General features: G+C 39.6%; 1 protein-coding gene across 5 annotated transcripts in view; it reads left to right on the plus strand.

Annotated features, from left to right (window-relative positions):
• Positions 1–21,527, plus strand: part of CCDC7 (coiled-coil domain containing 7) — a 143,166-nt gene that overhangs the window by 25,497 nt on the left and 96,142 nt on the right. For all 5 annotated transcript variants that reach the window (XM_083405869.1, XM_083405873.1, XM_083405872.1 and 2 more), the window contains exons 16-22: positions 1,600–1,665; positions 3,813–4,139; positions 7,315–7,382; positions 16,822–17,152; positions 18,329–18,386; positions 19,158–19,283; positions 21,124–21,195. In XM_083405869.1, the coding sequence (XP_083261995.1) occupies positions 1,600–1,665; positions 3,813–4,139; positions 7,315–7,382; positions 16,822–17,152; positions 18,329–18,386; positions 19,158–19,283; positions 21,124–21,195 (1,048 nt within the window). The remainder of the gene's footprint in view (positions 1–1,599; positions 1,666–3,812; positions 4,140–7,314; positions 7,383–16,821; positions 17,153–18,328; positions 18,387–19,157; positions 19,284–21,123; positions 21,196–21,527) is intronic.

Raw genomic sequence — 21,527 nt, forward strand, 5'->3', positions numbered from 1 at the left:
AAGAGAAGACTCCCTGGAAAAGACCCTGATGTTGGGAAAGATTGAGGGCACAAGGAGAAGGGGACAACAGAGGACAAGATGGTTGGACAGTGTTCTTGAAGCTACGAACATGAGTATGACCAAACTGCGGGAGGCAGTGGAAGACAGGAGTGCCTGGCATGCTCTGGTCCATGGGGTCACGAAGAGTCAGACACAACTAAACGACAACAAAGTTTGAGTGTACCAGCCTTCACTGGGGACTCGGCTAGACTGGTAAAGGAAAAGCGTATTATATAACACTGTGACACCAGATGGCGCTGTGGAGTCCCATCTTTCCAACCAGATTTCCTTGTATGCAGTTTGCAATGTGTTTAACTGAAATGCATCTTTGATGTCTCTAGATCCAGCTTAGGTCTATGGATACAGTAGTACCTCGTATTATGTAACCCACTGGTTACGTAAATTTCATAACAACAACAACAACATATTTATACCCCGCCCATCTGGCTGGGTTTCCCCAGCCACTCTGGGTGTCTTCCAACAAAACACTAAAATACAATAAAAACACTTTCATGTTACGAAAGTGACAAACCTGGTTTTGGACCAAGTATTGGACCGGGTTTTGCCGCATGCGCAGAAGCATTCTACCGCCCTGCGTACATGCGCAGAAGCAGGTCCTCCGGTTGCAAAAACCTTGGGATCCGTCCGGACCTCCAGAACGGATCCTGTCCGCAACCAGAGGTACCACTGTATATATCTTAGTTCCATGTTTTGCAACATAGCTGTACTTGAAACTACTAGATCATGATTACTATGGCTCAGTCATTGGAGACATATTGAATGGTAGTGACAGGGACTTGCACAATTTCAAGAGGATCCATTTTACTGTATCCAACATGTTTGTGTTTACTGTCTCCCTCTCCTGGACCGGACAGTCCAGTCTCGCCTTTTCACATCTCCTGTGGAATTTCACTTCCTCTCCCTTGGTCACACTATTTTCCTTCCACACCAGTGTCCCCTTTCCTTCCTACCTACCTTGCCACCCTTTCTGGTCAGTCCTCTTTCTGTTTTGCTCCTCAGGTCCCGATCTGAGCCTTGAAAAGCACATAGAGCTGAAAGAGGAAGTGTCAAGAGAGTGCCGAACTTCCTACTTCCTCTTTCATCTTTATCTACAGGACCTTAGGGATAAAATATTTTCTGGACATATTTCAATTTGGCAATGATTAAGCTGTCACTTGATCTTTACTATACAATATCACACAGCTGTGACACCATTATCAGTAATGTTGTTTGATTTAGAATTACATGCTTTATTATAGCTTCAAAAGAGAAGGATTCTTTTATTTCACAAAAAACATATCCCCCTCACTTATTACTTAAAATAATCAGGCCTCATTGCCTGTCCTTTCAACTCAATTAATGCATTGGTAATTAGTTTCTTTTGGAACAGATCCTCTGGGACATATTTGGAAAACCAAATATGTTTGCATATCTTTATGTAATAGGTGCAGTGTATGTTTGTGGAATGGTAGAGCATATTCTAGAATGTTGCTGTATGGATATTTTGATAAGAAACCCAAATTGTGAATTTAAATGTCTAAACATATTTTGACCTTGTAGGCAAATATTCAGACTCTTGAACAAGAGAAGAAAATGCTTGAAGAGAAACTACAGAAAGCCTTAGAGGTATTGCTTGCACAGTTTTGATGTTGTTAAAAGGTAAAGGTAAAGGACCCCTGACAGTTAATTTCAGTCATGAATGACTCTGGGGTTGAGGCGCTCATCTCGCTTTACTGGCCGAGGGAGCTGACGTTTGTCTGCAGACAGTTTTTCCGGGTCATATGGCCAGCATGACTAAGCAGCTTCTTGCGAAACCAGAGCAGCGCATGGAAACGCTGTTTGCCTTCCCGCCAGAGCGGTACCTATTTATCTACTTTAATGTGCTTTCAAACTGCTAGGTTGGCAGGAGCTGGGACCGAACAATGGGAGTTCACCCCGTCGCAGGGATTCGAACCGCCAACCTTCCGATCGAGAAGCCCAAGGGTCAGTGGTTTATACCACAGTGCCACCCATGTTGATGTTGTAAAGAAACATTAAAAGGAGAAACAGTTACAAGTTGAGGTTTCATAAATTGTTACTAGAACTAGGGGTTGTTTTAAACCACCATGTGTATTCAACCTTCATGCCCGCTCAACTGCTGTAGATTTCTCAGATCACAAAGCACAGTAGAAGAAATAAGTGAAATTCCTTGATTTGGTCTAGACTTTAGTCCTACAGCTTCATATACCATTGTTTCTCATGCCCACAATAACAAGACCTGCAAATTGTCCTTGCTTTTCCACTTCCTTCCTGTCAATAGTGGTTAGCCACACTTCTCCCTAGCTATTTTGTGAGATTTTGTCTCCTCTCTCTTTGACTCTTTTCTTCAAAATGCTTCTACCTTTCCAGTGCTCTGGTTTTCATTCCATTGTTTACTTTAGCCTTCAGTTTAGGCAACGTCTCTCACACTCCTGTCTCCAGTCCCTCCTCAGTCACAGCATTAGGTTGTTTGTTCATAAGCTCTGTATATTCCCCCCCCCCCCAAAGAGACATGAACAAAGAAGAGGTCTCTGCTTAGTCAACCTTCTTTTTTCTTGATCTGCCTTTTCCTCTCTTCTTCTTTCTCTTTCCACTGCTTATGCTGTACCCTTATGCTGCACCATTCTTTCAGTCATTTAGATTCCGGGCTTCCTGCTATTTAGCTTCCTTTTTGGTGAGACATTGAATCATTAAATTAGAAGGACTATCAAAGATAATCTAGCCCAACCTTTTGATAGTGTAGAAAATGCACTTCTACAGCATCTTCGAGACATGGATGGCACTGTGGTCTAAACCACTGAGCCCCTTGTGCTTTCTGATCGGAAAGTCGGCGGTTTGAATCCGCACAATGGGGTGAGCTCTCATTGCTCTGTCCCAGCTCCTGCCAATCTAGCAGTTCGAAAGCATACCAGTGCAAGTAGATAAATAGGTATCGCTGTGGCGGGAAGGTAAACTGTTTCTGTGCTCTCTGGCACTCGTCATGGTTCTCTGTGTGCCAGAAACAATTTAGTCATGCTAGCCACATGATCTGGAGAGCTGTCTGTGAACAAACGCCAGCTCTCTCAGTCCAGAAAGCAAAATGAGCGAGATGAGAGCCACATCCCATAGTCACCTTTTACTGGACTTAAATGTCCAGGGGTCCTTTACCTTTACAGCATCTTCGATAGGTAGCACCTCACCCTCCACTTCAAAGCTAATGAAGAAGAATCCACCACTATCTATCGCAGTTTGTGTCACTGTTGAGCAGCCTGTACTATCAAGAGGTTCTTCCTAACGTTTAGTTTAAACTATTTTTATTTTTATTTGAATTTGTTTGATTCTTAGCCACTGGAGGAACAGAAAACAAATTGCTCCATTGTCTATGAGCTTCTTTCCAACCTTCAGACTGCTGTCTTCCCCAGCTGCTGCTATTCTTAATATTCGTGTGAGCTTTGTTACAGCCCCACAGAAACTCAATTGTAAACTATGCTGGCAGTTGGATTCCCTGAGCAGCTGGAATGTTTGTCGGCATTCTATGCTATTATGCCATTTGTCCAATTGGTGTTAGAAACTTTATCTCTAGGCAAGTAGAATATAATACAGATAATATTGTTGCTTCTGAGCTGAAACTGTTTAAATTACTGTATTATGGTTTCATTTTTCTTTTAGTCTTGTCTGGGTTTCTCCAGATATTGTTGACTCTAGGACCCCCTCTTCACAAACTGTACATTTCACATTAAATAAATGTAAATGTTGTATTTATTTTTTAAAAATAGGAAGCTGAGATGGCTAAGGTTCATCTTGCTGAAGTACCTCCAACTATTCCAGATTGGCAGTTCCCTTATACAGAAATTGAAGATGAAAAAGATGTGCAGAAGAAAGGCAAAAAAGGAACAAAACCTAAAGGAACAGATGTACAAAAATTGGCTGTCAGTCCACCTGAAACAGGAAAAGCAGGAGAAACATTTCCAGCAAAAGATGTGAAACAGAAGAGAAAGGGGTCATTTATAGACATGGATAAAGCACTGAGCGCAGGTCAGGAAAAAGAACCTGAAAAAAAGATGGAAGAATCACGGAAAACAAAAGCAGGGAAATCAGAGGGAGTAAGTAATGCTTCCTATTTTGGTTACTAAAATATAGATAAATTTTGAATGAATGAAGCATTAGTTACAAGTTTATACTCCTTCCTCTGATAACATTATGGCTATATATTTTGAATATGAATGGCTAGGCATAACATTGGCAATATATGTATGCAGCATGCAGCTTGAGCCTTTTGTTAAGCAGAGGAAATAATAATGGAGGAGATAGGATACTGACTCACTGAAAATAAAATCAACCATTCTGGTTTAGACCAGTGATCCATCTCTAGACCAATGTCTTGACAATGGCCAAGTGGCCAGATGTAGGTATCCTACAAAGTTATAACTGCATAGGATTTGAAGAACATCACTGCAATTCCTTTGGATTTACCTTAGGTATTTACATTTAGATAATGTTTTATTTGAACTCTATATTTTTATTTCTTTCAACAATTTATGTGCTGTTTAATTACAAAGTTCAAGAGAACCCATACAGTGAAACTAAAAATGAGTTAAAACTGTAAAATTAAAATTCAGTTACAAAACCTATTTGAATAATAGCCAGATGTTCAGCAGGGAAGGGGGCCTGGCTGACCTTAATTGGAAGGGAATTTCATAAAATTGGACACAGTACAGAATTCATGACTCCTGGTGGTTATGAGCAGTATGTCTGAGCCATGGGGGTCAACTAACAACATCTCCTCCAAATAGTTCAGTGATTGAGAAGAGTTGTATGATATCATGTGGTCCCTAAGCAAACATAGGAGCTGACCCTTTGTGATGCTCCTGTCTATGTGCTTGCACAGAACAGACCTTCCTGCCTTCTCTGTGGAGATTTTAAAAAATAAATGCAAGCAGAATAATTTCTTACTGTAAAACTGGCTCTTGTTTAGAAATAAATTTCTCCAGTCCAGAAAATGGTTAAAAGAGCTTTACTAACATAACTTAGCTTCAAACATTACAAAAACAAGGAAAACATGTTGTCTCATACACAGACAAGCATATTCTGCTCCCAGTATAAAGTTTGTAGGCTTAATTTAGCAAAAATCCAATATTTGAGCTTTCCAGCCTATCTGACTCAGGCTGTTTAGAACAAAGGGAATATAGATTTAACATGGAGGAATTTAGTCAATTGACATATATAAACATCTTGTAACCCACTGTCAGTCTCATGACTCCAGAAAGATAGAATAATAGAATTGTGGAGTTGGAAGGGACCTTGATAGTCATCTAGTCCCCTACAATGCAGGAAAGATTACCACACTCTTGTAATGGAAATTTACAGCTATCCTCCACTTCAGTCCTCATGGAAAAACACTGGCTTCCCTTCCCAGTTAACTCCAATACTAATACATTCATTCAGCATTTTTATGTAACATTAAATATCTTAAGTCTCTGAACTCTCCCACTGTCCCTCCTGTTAAACAGCAGCAACTCAGCTGCTTGGAAGTCAGGTCAGCCCTGCTGCCACTACTGGTAGGCTGAGCCAGGGATAACAATAGGCAGAGCTCTGCAAGACTCTAATCAGATGCAGATGCAAGTAAGCCCTGTTGAATGTAGTACACATATTTCTGTGTAATATGCATTGGATTGTATTAGTAGTGCAGTAGGACTTGGTCCAAAGAATATATATTTGATTGCAGCATTAGGATTCCCTTCTGTTTTTACTCTCCTTCACCTTTAACATCAGCCTGACATACGGAAATTAAACAGGTAAAGCCCTTTGTAGCATGGTAGTGAGGAAAGCAGTCTCCAGCTTCAGATTCTGCTCATATAATTAGAGGGGAGGACTTAGAAATGCATAGGATTGCAGCTTTCATTAATTTTTTTGTCTGCCTAACAGGCAACTGCAAAACTCAGAGGAGCAGAGCCTTTAAAAAAAAAAAAAGTTGGCAATCCTGCTGATAGTGTGTAGTTGAGAAAGATGCTCAGATAATATATTTGCAAATTGCAGGTGTCAAATAGAGTTACCATGTTTTCTTCTCAGAGGTATCATGAGCTGCAAGAGAGACCAATGATCAACAGATGTAGCTTTCCCAGGAACTGAGATTCGACAAAATTTTGTAGCCTGCTTCACTCCAGGCACTGAAATAAATATGCCCTAAATTTTTCAGCTGGCACAAATGAGCTACACCTCACTCCATGCCATTTCATAGTAGGCAAACCTCAACATTAGATATGGCATGTGAACATCAGGCCCCTCTCTCAAAGTGCAGCCCCCATTTCACAGCAGCCAAAGCTCAACTGTAGTTAAAATACACAGTGCACATCAAGAAAGAAAAAGTAACACATCATTTTATACCTGCCAAAGCTCTCAGACCCCCATCGTGTGCAAGTCAAGCAACATTTTAAAAAAAAAGAAATAGTAACTGGGATTTATTTATTTACAGTACACATGTCTACTCAGACTCCCCCCCACCCCCATTGAATTAAATAGGATTTACTCCCAAGGAAGTTCATATAGGACTGCAGCCTATATGGGAGTAGGGAGAGAATTGAAGTATATACAGTGCTATCTTGGTTCACGAACATAATCCGTTCTGGAAGTCCATTCAACTACTGAAATGTTAAAAAACCAAGGCACAGCTTCCGACTGGCGCAGGCACCCTGGAAACAATAGCCAACAGCCGCATCGGACGTATAGCTTCCAAAAAACGCTTGAAAACTGGAACACTTACTTCTGGGTTTTCGGCGCTTGGGAGCCAAAATGTTTGAGTACCAAGGCGTCAGAGAAGCAAGGTTCCACTGTACTCCTCGTAGCACTGAGCTGGAAACATATTACATTCATTTTGCTCAACAGATGATCAGCATGCTGTTTTTCAGAATTCAGAATTCTTTTCTAAATATATGATGCAATACCAACCTAAATCTTCCTGTTGTATGAATGTTTCTTCATGGTTGTAAATAAGTGAGATTTCAGGCATGATACTTACGATAAAAAGCAGTATGTTTGCTGGGAGCAGGGCCACAGTGAGTAGATCTACCTCTTGGCACCCATGAGTACAGTGTGAAGGCTTCCTCCCTGTAGGTGTTCGTGCTGTGTATGTGGATGCCAGGAGCTACTTGGCGGGCATAGTGTAGGGGTCTGGCTACTTGACACACTCCTCACTCATGTATTAGATGCTGAATAGGGCTATAATTTCCATTCCATTTGTTCTACAGTTCTGTATAGTCTTACGTAATTTTGTCTCCATAGGGTGAGTCCAAAAGTGCGAAATCCAAAGATTCTGCAGAAATAAGAAAACGACGTCAAACAACAAAAGGGTAGGCATACTTGAAAGTTTTTATATTATTGGTAAGATAATGCAGTGCAGTGCTGGAACTTTATATACTGCTTGGCTGTAAAAACAAACAAAGCTCAAAGCAGTTCACAAAAAGGATACAACAATCTTTACATAGGGCCATTTGTTAACACACATTCATGAGTATGCTTAACATATGGCTGTTACAAAAAAGTAGTGGGATTGCATGATTGGGAAGCTTTGATTTCTGTCTTTCCAGAGTAGCATTACAAAAACAGTTATAAACAGTGACTTTGACTACAAGCCACTGTAAAATAAAAATGTGATTCCCCTCCCCAGTCATATTTTAAAAAATTTATAGCTTGCTGCTTTCTAACGTGCTTTTTGTCCCATGCTAAGAAAATGTAATACATCAAGAGATGTGAGATTGTGGTGCATACATACTATTTTGTTTTGCTTTGCTGTTACGGTGCACAATTACACTTTTTATCTGCTACTGAAATTTTAGATACTCTTGATGGCTAAGATATAGGCATTAGGGATAGATGAATCTGTCAGTTTCAGTTTCTCTTGGTTTCTCACTTTTCCAATCTTAAGTTTAGTTAGTTCAACATTTCCACTTCAGATTATTAATAATTAATTAATTAATTAATTAATTAAAGACCCTCATGAAAATTCACCAGCAATTTAATGTGCATTTCTCATTCACAAATTTGTGGGTTATTTTCACTTGCATATGCATTTGTGTGCACATTCCCCCCTAATACACACATACCGATATATTGGTTTTCCTGTGGCACAGTGGTTCAGTGTGTCTGGCAGTTAACCAGAAGGTTGGTGGTTTGAGCCCTACCAGGGACAGCTGTGGGCAGGATTTCTGCAATTGCAGGGGATTGAACCAGATGACTTTCAAGGTCCCTTCCAACTCTATAGTTCTAAGATCCTATTAAATATTTTGCATATTTTACTAAATATTTTAAATATAGGAATGTATAAAAATAACCTTTCATTGAATAATTGAATAATCTTGTGGCACCAAATGTATTATGGTGTGAGCTTTTGTGGGCTCAAGCCCACTTTGTCAGAAGCATGAAGTGATATATTAGTTGGCAAGTATGTAAAGGAGCTACTCTCACATAGCTATGCTATCATTCACAATGTGATTTGAAAGACCTTTAAATTAATAGAAAAACTTCTATTGAGAAGAACAGACTTTAGCTCACAGCAAGTTTTCTTGTCATGGGCAGTCCATCCTATTTTGCTGCCTGAGGTGAAAGAGGAAGGTGCTGTCACCCAGCTGAAGCTTCACTTACTGGGGTTGTGCAGTTGCAGCTTCTGTGTTCCAGTGAGATCTTGTGAGGAGTCTGTGAGATCTTGGGGGAACATAAGAGCCACGGTTGCTTCTCCTTACTTCTCCACTAGCAGCAGTGAGGGGCGGGCAGCAGGCAGGGCACCCCACTGCCATGGAATAAGTGAGAAGCAGCAGCAATGGCAGCAAGATCTCATGAGAGCTGCACAAGATCTTGTCAGAAGCTGCAGCTTCTCTTGATTTTGGGGCAGGGGTGGGTGGGATTCCTTCCTCCTAAGGCTATTGCTGCAGTCCGCCTCAAGAGTAGGCTGGCCCTGATTCTGCTGTTCATCTATGTTCCCATTCTTGTTTTGAAGAATATGACAGAAATCAAAGAAACTTTATATTGGAGGGTAGTATGTGTATATATGTAGGTTAAGCATGAAATATCAGGAAAATCATAAAACACAACAGGAATACATTGAATTGCAATTGGGTATAACAGAGATAATCCAGATATAGCGGCAGTTAAAAATATATATTAAATATTGATCATTAAAATATAACCTAAAATTGTCATTTAAAACCTTAGTCATTTGAAATATTTGCTAATGATAATAATATTTTAAATATCTGCTTATAAAGTTATAGAATCTCCTTCCTTGACAGTTTTCACATAAATTTTAAACAGGTTTTTGTAATGAATCCTATCCTTCCTTCTCAAACCATTCTGCATGTACTCAGAATGAACCTTCACTAAGACTGGATCACTTGGTCACTTGAGTTTCTTATTGGCCTAAAATACACATGTATATGGAATCCAGAGTGGTAGAGCAGATGTTTTACATGCAGAAGGTTCCAAGTTCAATCCCATCTTCAGCTGGAGTTTGGGATGTCCCTTGCTTGAAATCCTGAAGAGCCAGTCTTTCCAGTCAGTGTAGACCATACTGAGGTGGATGGATCAATGGCCTGACTCAGTATAAGGCAGCTTGCTATGTTCCCCTTTCACACCTCCCAAGTTTAGTGGTTCACTAACTCTGATTCAGCTATATTTATGACAGCTATACTGGTGAGCAATATAAATGAAATCTCTCTGTAGTAAAGATTTATTCCAATATTACAGCCTCCAGTACAGATTACTAACATTTTTTCTGAAGCATTTTTTTCTGGCAGTGCACCTGCCCTGAGAACTACTATTCTTTTACTTTAACTTCATCATATAGAAAGCCTGACACAGTTATTGCACATCATTGTAGTTGTGTGCTCCGAAGCGTGTTGTATTCCTTTCTGGACTGCTTTTGTGTCTATTTCATGTCATTACTTAAAAGGCAAATTCTATGACAGCTAATATATATAAGGCAAAAACCAAAAGATCTCTTCATATATTTTGCTAGCAGCCTGCTGATTCTTTGTCTTTGCCCTGAACTCTGCTTGTAACTGTTAATTATCATAAATTTATTTTATAAAATTTATACGCTGCTTGATTGTTTAAAAACCCTCAAGCAGTTTTCCTGATTTTTTCTGATTTGTGTACTTTGTGCAGTTCCAAATATGAGAATACACTAACATAGATAACAGGTGAAGCCTTCTATTTGGAAGTAAGGAGGCACCAGCTCTCCTCCCTTGCACCCATGGAATGAATGACTTGGGAGCTCAGGGAGATGGCATAATCGTACTTATGATACTCATTGGGGTTCTATTTTTCTGCCATGCTGTCTAACACCTATATGAAATTACTGAGGCAGGTAGTCTGAAGATTTGAATTGTGATGCTGACAGTATGTTACCCATAACCAGCTCTCGTGCATATGAGCCCAGGGTTAGATCAGGGGAAATAAGCTGAAATTCAATGCTGTTAAGATGGAAGCTCAATTTTGGAGGATTCAGGACAGGCAAAGGAAATACTTTCACACAGTGCATAACTGTGGAATTTGTATCTACTGGAGGTAGTGATGTCCACCAACTTGCATTGCTTTAAAAGAAAATTAGATAAATCAATGAAAGATAAGACTGTTATTGGCTGCTAGCCACAATTGCTATGTTATACCTCTGTGGTTGGAGGCAGCATTCTTCTGAATACTAGTTGCTGGAAACTAAATGAGAGGAGAATGCTTCCCAGAGGCATCAAGTTGGCCATTATGAGAAAAGGATGTTGAACTAGATGGGCCATTGGCCTGGTTATGCAGGCTCTTACTATGTTCTTAGTTACTGTTGGTAGATGTTTCAATGGTTCTGAGAAGTGGTGTTGATCATTTCTGTTGCAGTTAGTGAACAGATTTATAGCTTAGGCCCAAGGTATAAATAAACCTGTCCAGCATTTAAGATTAGATATTCAGAGACCTCTCTCCAGAGAGAGAGAATTTTTTAAGTGATGCTATTCTGTTTTAGGAATACCATCCTGTTTTAGGAATACCATCCTGAGAATTATTTGATTATCATTGTTTCAGTACAAAGTTGTTTCCATTATATTTATCAAGCCTTTAACTGAGTTTTAGTAGAGTCCTTGCTGCTTTGTTTTCAGCAATTGATTTTATTGTGATTTTATTATGTGATTTCTTTCTGATTTCAGTCTCCTACTTGTGACTGTTGTTTCTGTATGTGTGTTTTAATGTGCCCACCATTTTTTAAAAAGTAGTATTAACTTTTTTGTTCTTTCAATTATCTATTGCTTTGGAAAGTATTAGTGGAAAAGCAACTTATAAACATGTAAAATAAATAGTTATCACAGCTATCACAGTTCAAGGACACATTCCAGCCAGTCAAAAGCAGTTGAGGAGAGCATGGAGTAAGGCCACTGAGAAGTGTGGCCTAGAAGGAGGCATGATCTCAGGAAAGTCCTGAAGATCAGGTAGAAAGGCTTGGAGGGCTGCATTTAGCCCCTGGGCCTAAGGTTCCCAGCCCCTGATGTTCAGCTTACTACTTACAAAGGTAAAAAGGATGAAGTCAATCTGAACTACGAAACAGTGAGATAAAGGACGGAGTCAAATATTCAGTTATCATATTTACAGGGTTAATTTTCCTTACGCATATGAGGTAAATCTGTGCTGCTACCATGAATATTAAGATTAATGTATGGCACGTATACAATGTTACAATTTCCAGAGAGGTAGCCATGCCGGTTTGTGGAAGTAAAAATCCACCCTTTAATTTATCATGGTATAAACTGTTGAAGACTACAGCTCATCTCATCAGGTGCATGCCTGTTATCCTGAGTTATCAGTATTATTACACATAGGATTCTTTTTGGAAGGTGGAGGGTTTGCAAACAGTGCTTATCCAAATCTACTGTCAGTTTTAACACAATTTTTAGGAATTATAAATACGTAACTGTTAAAGAGCACTGACAGAATTTTTTATTAAAATTAATCCCGGGTTGCTCTTTAGGTCTTAAAAGAATTCCTGAAAATCTTTGAAGAATCCTTCCCCCAATTCCACGAGGAATGAAATAAAACCAAAACAAGGATGCTGGGTCTTGCTGCTGAATAAATAAGACGGTTTGAGCTTCAATATGTTCTGCAATCTTATTAAACTTCAAGGAAAAACACCAATAGAAAAGTTTTGATGCCCACCTTAGCCACTTGTCCTTTAGTCTTCGTCTGTTAGTTCATTCATACGTATTGGCCACATTCCTCAAATTTAAGTGCCCCAAATGGCTTATGTAACTCCAATACAGAATAACAAAAGTCAGATGTAAAGCATTTAGCATGACTGTGAAGACAAAAGGTAGTGCTTTTTTCTGGGCGGACACAGGGGGATGCATACCCCTAAACATTTTATGACTCTAAGTTTTGCCTCATTGAGGGGCAGTATTTCAATATGAGTAGGAAAATGAGAGTACCCCTAAACATTTTTTAGAAAAAAATCACTGCAAAAGGGTAACAGAAAATGAATTCCAAGGTAACCATGGGTCTGATCTTGAGTGGTGCCCAGGACCTGCTGCGAGATGTAAGTGTCATTGAGCCAATTGGGAGCAGTGACTATAATGCTATTAAATTAAATATACCTATACAGTCAAGAAAATCCAACATGGTCAGGCTGATTTCAAAGGAGGAAACTTCCCCCAGATAAGATTTGTAAAAAGGAAGCTGAGAGGAAAAGTCAAGAGGGTCAAATCACTGCAATGACACTGCAGATCAGTCAAGGTACCACGAGGGCCAATAAGATGCCAGCATGAATATTGAGCAGAGTCAAAGAAGCTATTGTAGACAAGAAGGATTCTTTCCAAAAGTGGAAGTGTTGTCCAAATGAAGACAACAAAAAGGAACACAAACTTTGACAAGTTTGTAAGCGAGAGTAAGGGATGCTAAAAATGAATTTGAGGAACACTTTGCTCAAAACATTAAGACCAACAATAAGTTCTTTAAATATATTGGTAGCAGGAAACCATCTAGGTAGGCGCTTGGGCCTTTGGATGACCAGGGAGTCATAGGTGTGCAAAAGGAGGATAAGTAGATTGTGAACAATTGAATGAATTTGTGTCATCTGTCTTCATGACAGAAGATATAGGCAGATCTCAGTGCCTGAACTAACTTTTGTGGGAGGTGAGCCTGGGGAAATTAAGGCAGATAGTGGTAATGAGAGATGAAGTTTTGGGCATAATGGACAATGTGAGTAATATTACTATTTTTTTGTAGAGTCAGCAGCCATCCTCTACCCATCCATCCACTTTTGGTGAATTCTCTCAGATGTTTTACAGTATTGGGCAACTTCTGCTCTGGCAATCACAAGTTACAGTAGTACTTAGTCTAGGCCTCAGATCCAAGACTGGTGAACTGGACTACTTGATCTTAAAGGATGGCATTGATATAGTGGACATAACAGAAACCTGGTGGAATGGAGAGAACAAATGAGACATATATTTTTCTGGATATAATCTCTATAGGAGAGAGGGAAATACATACTGAAGGTGGTGTATCTCTGTATGTCAAAGAGTCCAGGAAGATAAAAATCCCCAAAGGTGCAGACTCCTGCACAGAATTTTGTGTGTAGTGGAACTGGGCACATGAAGAATTCAGTGCTAGGAATGTGCTATTGTTCCACTCATCCAAATGCTCAGGGAGATATTGAGATGAGGAATCAAATCAAGGAAGCATTGTAAAGAGTTAATGTTGTAGTTATGGGTGACTTCAACTACCCTCACATAGACTGGCTACATATGTGTTCCATTCATGACAAAAAGGTAGAATTTCTAGATACCATAAATGACAGTGTCCTAGAAAAGTCATGGAAACAACCAGAGCGGTTATTGACCCTGGACCTGGCTCAAAGACCCAGTTTGGCACCCCATCCCTGGATGCGTGTTTGCGTACATACAAACAAACACTTCAACAAATTTATTCATAAAGGTCAAAAAAGTAGACAATATATTATTTGAATGCAAAGGAATCCTAAGAAGTATTATGACTGTATGACCAAAGGGAAAATGAGCATCCCTTCCAGTAAAAGCAAATTGTGCAGCAATTGTTTATTTGAGTTCAGGTTTTGAATTGGATTTATTTGGCCACAGGATCATTAAAAGACTGCATTTCCATAAGATCAGCCAAGACCCTCTGGTTTCCTTTTAAAATGCTTTTCTCTCTCTCTTTGAGGCTTTTTGTCACCCACCCCTCTTCTTGGTTCTGAGCAAACCCTTTCAATGAGTTTTGATGTGTAAATTTACGCCCAAATAAGCTTTAACAGGGACGCGGGTGGCGTTGTGGGTTAAACCACAGAGCCTAGGGCTTGCTGATCAGAAGGTCGGCGGTTTGAATCCTTGCGAGAGGGTTAGCTCCCATTGCTTGGTCCCAGTTCCTGCCAACCTAGCAGTTCGAAAGCACGTCAAAGTGCAAGTAGATAAATAGGTACTGCTCCGGTGGGAAGGTAAACGGCATTTCCATGCACTGCTCTGGTTCTCCAGAAGCGGCTTAGTCATGCTGGCCACATGACCCGGAAACTGTACACCGGCTCCCTCGGCCAATAAAGCGAGATGAGCGCCACAACCCCAGAGTCGTCCACAACTGGACCTAATGGTCGGGGTCCCTTTACCTTTATGCTTTAACAAGATTCCTTTCAATTTTATTTTTATTTGATTACTCATTTTAGGAAATGATAATTTTGTAGTCATTTTAGGTTCCATGTATAGTGAAGAAATGCTTTTTGTGAATCTAAAGTAGAAAGTGCCCTTCCATTACAATCCTAATGCAGAGCTTGTCAGGGAAATGCCTCAGGCACGAAAAATGCTCACATACTCCTTACTTTCCTATATGTAGATCATGTATAGTCTGTAAAATGACTCATCTTTAGCTATTTAAACTCATTAAAAGTTCTGAAGGAGCCATAGAATCATAGAATTGTAGAGTTGGAAGGGACTTCAAGACTCATCTAGTCCAACTGTTTCTCTTCCTCAGCTTCCTGCCCCTCCCTCCACCCCTCCAGAATTTCTTTCTCACACAGTAGCAAACCCACAGAGGATCCTATTTAATCCAAGTTCCTAAGGCTGCTTGAAGTGTAGCAAGACCAGTACTTGGAACCCTAGTGCTCTGTATTCTGACTTTTGAATATTTGTTGTAAACTGCTTTGGGCATAGCTCACTGTGACAAGGTGGCATCTAAATAAACTCAGTCAATGAGAGGTAGAGTTGATATGAAATGGCAAACTGGAGAAACGGTAGTACCCAAAATGTGTATTAGATGCATATAAACATGAGTTCCTATTGTCCAGTGGTAATTGCCAGAAGCCAGCTTTGGCATTTAGAGTGGGGAAGTATTTTGCTCCTGCTACGTTTTTAAAAAATGTGCTGTCTAATTGGGAGGGAGAAATGTTCCCATCTAATGTACTTTTAAAGCTGATTTGGCTCCAGACATAACCCAAGTGACGTATCTTCCTTCTCTATTAGTACATAAATAATGAACTGCTTTTGAGGGATTTTCTACTTTTTCAATTATTTTTCAAAACTCCAGCCATTTGAATTTTTGCCTAAATATCTGTTAAGGAACTTTGCAAGGGATTCCACTGCTTTATTTGGCTTTATTACTTACATTTTATACCCTGTGTCTACCTTGCATATACTCTCAAAGAAATCAAGCTATTTTGTATCAATGTGCAGACCTTTTGCCTTGCTTACTAGATCCAGTCTTTTAGTTTAGACTAAAAGAGCATGCCACATTTATGGTCCTAGAACTGACTCTGTGTTTTCGTATGGTATCACAAATAGAATGATACCGGCTTCATTTTAGGATATAATCTCCAACTCACAGACATCTCACAGACAACTCACAGATTGTTACCCCCTTGTAAGCCTCATTTTTAAATAACCACGCCAGTTAAAAAGATAATAAACAATTTTGCTCAAAGATCACATTTACCTGAGTTCAAGTATCCAATTTGTATTGCACCACAGTTTCACCGTAACATTCTCTGTGACATAGCTGAGAGAGCTGAGTGGAGAGACAAACATCACTGGAATAAATACTGTTGTTGTGAACTGAATCACTTTCATTAAATGAAAGAAATGACCACCAATTATATATATTTTGTGAGTGGGGAGGTGCCTGCACATTTATTTATTATACATCTGTTAAAACTAAGAACATTGTTAGCTCTTCAGCTTATTCTTTCACAATATACAACTCTGTGCCCTTGTTCTCACATCGCAATAAGCCAAGTCTTGGCTTAGCATGAATGTGAAAATGTGTCGGCTGCAAGAAAGGAATTGGCAGCCACTTTGCTACACCCTGGTCTTTTTTGCTACCACACTACACTGAGCTGAAGTAAGGTTTGGCTTGGCCTGTCATTCATACCTGAGCTTGTAGTTAAGCTCTTTCTCTCCAGGCTAACCACCAGATGTAACCAAGGTTTGTTGTTGGTTACCACTAATGGTTGGTCTGGACAGAGCTGAACCATGAGCCTTTGTTTGGATGACTGGTTAAGCGAAATCTTGGCTTAGCTTGGCGTGCCAGCAAAAAAGGACTGTGGAGGAGAAGAATGGCAGCAAACTCTTTTCCAGGACACTGCACATTCACTCAAAGGCAAGGTTTGTTTTAGCATGATATGTGGACCAGGCCTGTAGTTGACGAATAAAGACATACAAGTTTACTGGTTCCATTTAACTTTATTTGGGTGGCGGCAGAGGGGAATAAGTAACAGCTGTTTTTAAGCTTTCTTAGCTGACAATCCCTATGTTTTAAATCTTAAAGTGCGGAGAAAAAAACATATGGCAGTCCTGTTTCAGAACCCTCACCATCGCCTCCAATTGAAGAAAAGCAGTTGCCTGCTTTAACAAAAGTTGTGGAAGAAACTGTGTCAGGAACCTTAGATAAGTCTCCTGAGGAAGTGCTTCCACCTGACTTAAAAAAAAGAAAAACCACCTCTCCTGAACTTAAGGTCCCAGAAGAGACAAGAAGTTTGCCCACCAGTGAGCAGGAAGCTTCATCGCTTCTTTCAGAAATCGAAATGGAAGATGCAGCTCAACCTAAGACAATTATGAGAGATACTAAAAGGATATCAGCAGCTATCACTCCAGAACAGGTACAAACAGCTGCTACTACAGCAAATGAGAAGAATACCTGATGTCAAAGAGGACGTGGTGTAGTATTATTATTTACTGAAATAATTTAATATAGTTGGCTATATTCATATATTGGTAAAAATAGCTATAAAGAGCAGCAGATACTGTTATTATGTACATAAAATATTAGAATATAAACAATACATTTAATTATAGTTCTGAGAATATTACATGTTATCATTTCAGAATGCCTGTGTACTAATGGAATGCTAATACATTCATGTTTATTATTTGATAATTGAAACAACGGTAAGATCTTAAATCTGTGAAATACCGATGACTGATTAGAAATTATAGAAAAATGTTCGTATCACCAGACATTAAAACACATAATGAAAAGTGCACATGAATCGGTGAGTGTTGAGTAAATTAGCAATAAGACACTAATAGTCCAGTCCAAACCCAAGATTTTCCAGGATTAGAGAGTTTGGATCTGGGTCTGCTGGGACTATGCTGGAGTTAGGTTCCTCACTCCAGCACAGCCAGGACTCAGTTGATGTAAGTTATGTTGGTGTAAGTCCCCCAAAAGTTGTGGGACATGCAAACAAAGACTTACAGCTATTGCAAATTCCTTTCAACTTGCTCATGTGACCTGGTAACCTGTTGAAATGACATTGGCAAAAAGGGGACGTCAAATTCTTCCATAGAAGTCACTGGAGGGGGCTCAATCTCCAAAACTCACCCCAACACTCACCTACTGGTTACACCCAAACTTAGGTTTGCCATACATTGAAGAGCAAAAAAGAGGACAGCCTGAGCCACTGCCAGCCCAAGCTGGGGAAAGAGGCATGTGGGGGCACCCACACACCTTTCCCAGCTCAGGCTGGCAGTGGCCATGATGTGCAGAGCAGCCTGCACCCAAGCCACCCAAGTCAGAGCTAACCCCCCCCCCCAAAAAAAAACTTGAACATTTTCTTTTAGATACAAAAATCTGCCTGGATGGGCATGTTGGCCTCCAGAAAGAGTACAGGTTTTTCTGGACGCATGGCAACCCTACCCAAACTGAGAGTGCTCTCTGAAATAGATGTAACAACAATCCCTTCTTCTCATAAAATTAACATATCTCAGAGGCATTCCAAGAAAGTAGTAAAATGGGATGTTTTCTCCTTTCTATTTTCCCCCATTGTTTTCCATAGGCTACCACTTTACAAAAAGAAATCCCACAAACGTACATGGATTCTTCAGGACTTGAAGGTAATTCTTCTCTTCTGTAATTAAAAATAATAATGGTTAAGGCATGCAATAACATTATATCAGGAATTTTTGGAGAACAGGAGAATTTGTGTAGAAAAAAATATTTTGGTACAGACATTCCTAAATTCGTTTTTATAAAGTTTAATTTATATAGGACATTTTATACCACCCATCATAGTATATATCCAAGGATGGTACATAGCTGTGCTACAGCTCAAACCTAGGCATGTTTACTCAGAGATAAATTCTACTGTGCTAGTTCCAGTGTAAACAGGATCTTAGTGTTTCATTTGTTATTCCATTTAGAATTTTGTAACTTTGTACAAGTGGTGCCTGAATTTATTTTCCTGTCCTCTTCCTTCCTCTGCAGTCATGTCTTTTAGATCATGTGTACATTTACAGACTACTTATACTGCAGCTCCTATGTAAAACACTCAGGGAATCTTTTTAGCTGAAGAGTGGGATAAAAGAATGCTTTTTTTAAAAAAAACCTTTTAAATGAGATTCTGCAGGACAATGGAACTTCTCCCCTCCTTCATTTGCACCATCTTCAAATCTGCTCTGGAGGTTAGGAGAACCCCCAGAACAGTGTGTGAGGAGAGGGGAGATAATACTGCCAGGCAAGCTATGTTGAATACAATCCCTTATGTTTCTGAATGCATGGATAACACTGTTTTATTAGAAACTGTAACTGTTCCTGCCCTGTAGAGACATAATATTGCCAATATTTCTCCTTGCACAACAACAAAACCCCTTTATTTTACTTTATAGAGGGTGGAACTAAGAATTTGATTAATAAAAAAATGGATCAGCTTGCAAACAATTTGGCAGAGCTGGAAGGAGTTCCTGAAGCAGAAACTTTAGCCAAACTTTTGCTAGAGCCTAGCAAAGGCATGGGTAAGTACATTCAGATTCCTGAGAATTTAAGGGTGCAGTATGTGCTTGTACAGATTCAGGCTTGTAGACATCGCTGGAGGTCTGCAACTTTATTAGGCTATATCTAAAGGATTAAGTGGGAGTCAGAAGGCATCAGGTACATTACATTCTTTCATCTGCACACGGAACCCTGAAATTAGACCTGTGGTTCCAAGTTCTGGAGGGCCCAGGAGTGCATTTGGAAATGTAAGAAACTGTTGTAGGCATCTCAACATACAAATTTCACAGAAGGAAAATTGGCAATGCTCAGGTGTTCTCCAAGCAAACAAAACACAGACAAAATAAAAGGCAACGCCTTGCAAAAAACCCCAAAACAAAACCGAACCCCCCCACCTCCTAACCAAACAATAAACAAAATAATATAGCTTCAGTTTTTTAAAAAATAATACAGGGGTCTTTGGTGGATTGAAAGGAGGATGCACCACATTGGGCGCCTTAGGATTAGAATGTGGCCCTGATATAGCTGACCATTTTGATAACATTTGGTGTATTTTAGTTGTGTATTCCTACAGTAAAGGCCAGCATCCATAGCTGGGTTATTATTCCCATCCACTCTAGTAGGCAAGGCCAAAGTTCACAGTTTAGTGGTGTGGAAGGCCCCCCTTCTAGTTCTGGTTTTGCCTAGCTCCAGACATCAGGGATTCCGTTTCTGTCTTCTGTGTTGTTGTTGTTTTTGCAGTTCCCCTCCACTTTCTTAATATATGTACATTTTCTTGTGTATCCTGTCTTTCCTTTTGCTCAGCATTAGAAAGCAGCAGGGGTCAGGAAGAGCTTGTTCCCCATGCTATGGGAAGGTGACAGCCCCAGCCAGGACTGTTGCTGGATTTCTCAGAAGATGTTACATCTAGGGCACACAAAAATGGAGGATATCCCTTCCAGTGCCCAGAGCCAAATGGCCCCAATCCACTCACAGCAATGGTAACATCCCTCTCATCGCTGTAGAGCCAACTTCCCTGAATAACCACCCTGAAGAGTAGTAGTCTTCACAATGCTAGGCACCATGGAATCAAACAGGTGTTCATCAAAGAGCTAGGACTAGTGACAATGATGCAGTGTCCGGTGCATTTCTGGATGCATTACAATGGATCCACTACAATGGATCCAGGTCTATGATACCCATTACTATAATACTCTGTAATATATGGTTACCACAGTGGGAGGTAGATCCAGGTTGCCAGGTCAGACCAACAAGTCCTCCTCCACTGTAGAAGAATTTACTTACTGTGAAGGTGGCTGTTTTACAGTGAATGGAGGGCATGCTATTCACCCAACTGAGATTATGGTTAGCTACGGAATGATTAGCACAGTGATAATGCAGTATGCTAGTTAGTTTGCTGACCAAAGGCATACGGTATGTTTAGTTAAAGTGCCATTTCATCATAATTTAAGGAGATACAAAAATGAGATGCATCCGTCTGATCTCTTTATATGAGTTCTGTCTGCAAAAGTTGGATATATGTATATGTGGGTATTGCACAAGCAATATGATTATTGTAAAGAGAGATTTCATTAGAAAAAATTAAGTTGCAAGATTCAGTAATGTGCAAATATAATGTAAATAAAGCAAGCTTTTACATATTTCTCCCTACAAACTGTAGATAGTATAGCCTTCTGTAACTGTCTCTGTCTTATTTGCAACAGATATGGATGTCACTATAGCAACTGGTACGGGAAGGGTTAAGAATGCCTGTTTTCTAAGACTTGTTTTATAATTATATAATTAGCCGATCACAAAAGAAGTAGTACTTCATTCTGTCACATTTCCTAATTATTCTGTAACTTGCTTTTGTCAACAAAATAGAATTATTATCAGATGAACAAAAACTTCAGTTACTAAATCAGCTGATACCTGCGGAAGGACTCCAACAACTTGGTAAGTGGAAACCCAGTAATGTAAGGAGCTAATGATTGATTGACAGTTTTTTAAAAAATAATAATTTCATTTATTGATATTATTTATTAAATGTGTATACTGCCCTTCATCTATAGATCTCAGGGCAGTTCACAGCATAAAAATACAATATAAAGAACACAAAACACATAAGAATAAAAACTAATCAATAATACCCTCTCCTACAACACATTTAAAAGGGTATCAGATGTTAATCGGCCAAAGGCCTGGTTGTATTTTTATTTTTATTTTATTTTATCACTGTGCTGGATTCACACTTATTTTAATCACCTTAAGATTGTCATTATTTTGTG

The sequence above is a fragment of the Podarcis tiliguerta genome (genome assembly GCF_965153285.1).
Source record: "Podarcis tiliguerta genome assembly, chromosome: 12".
Taxonomy (NCBI): domain Eukaryota; kingdom Metazoa; phylum Chordata; class Lepidosauria; order Squamata; family Lacertidae; genus Podarcis; species Podarcis tiliguerta.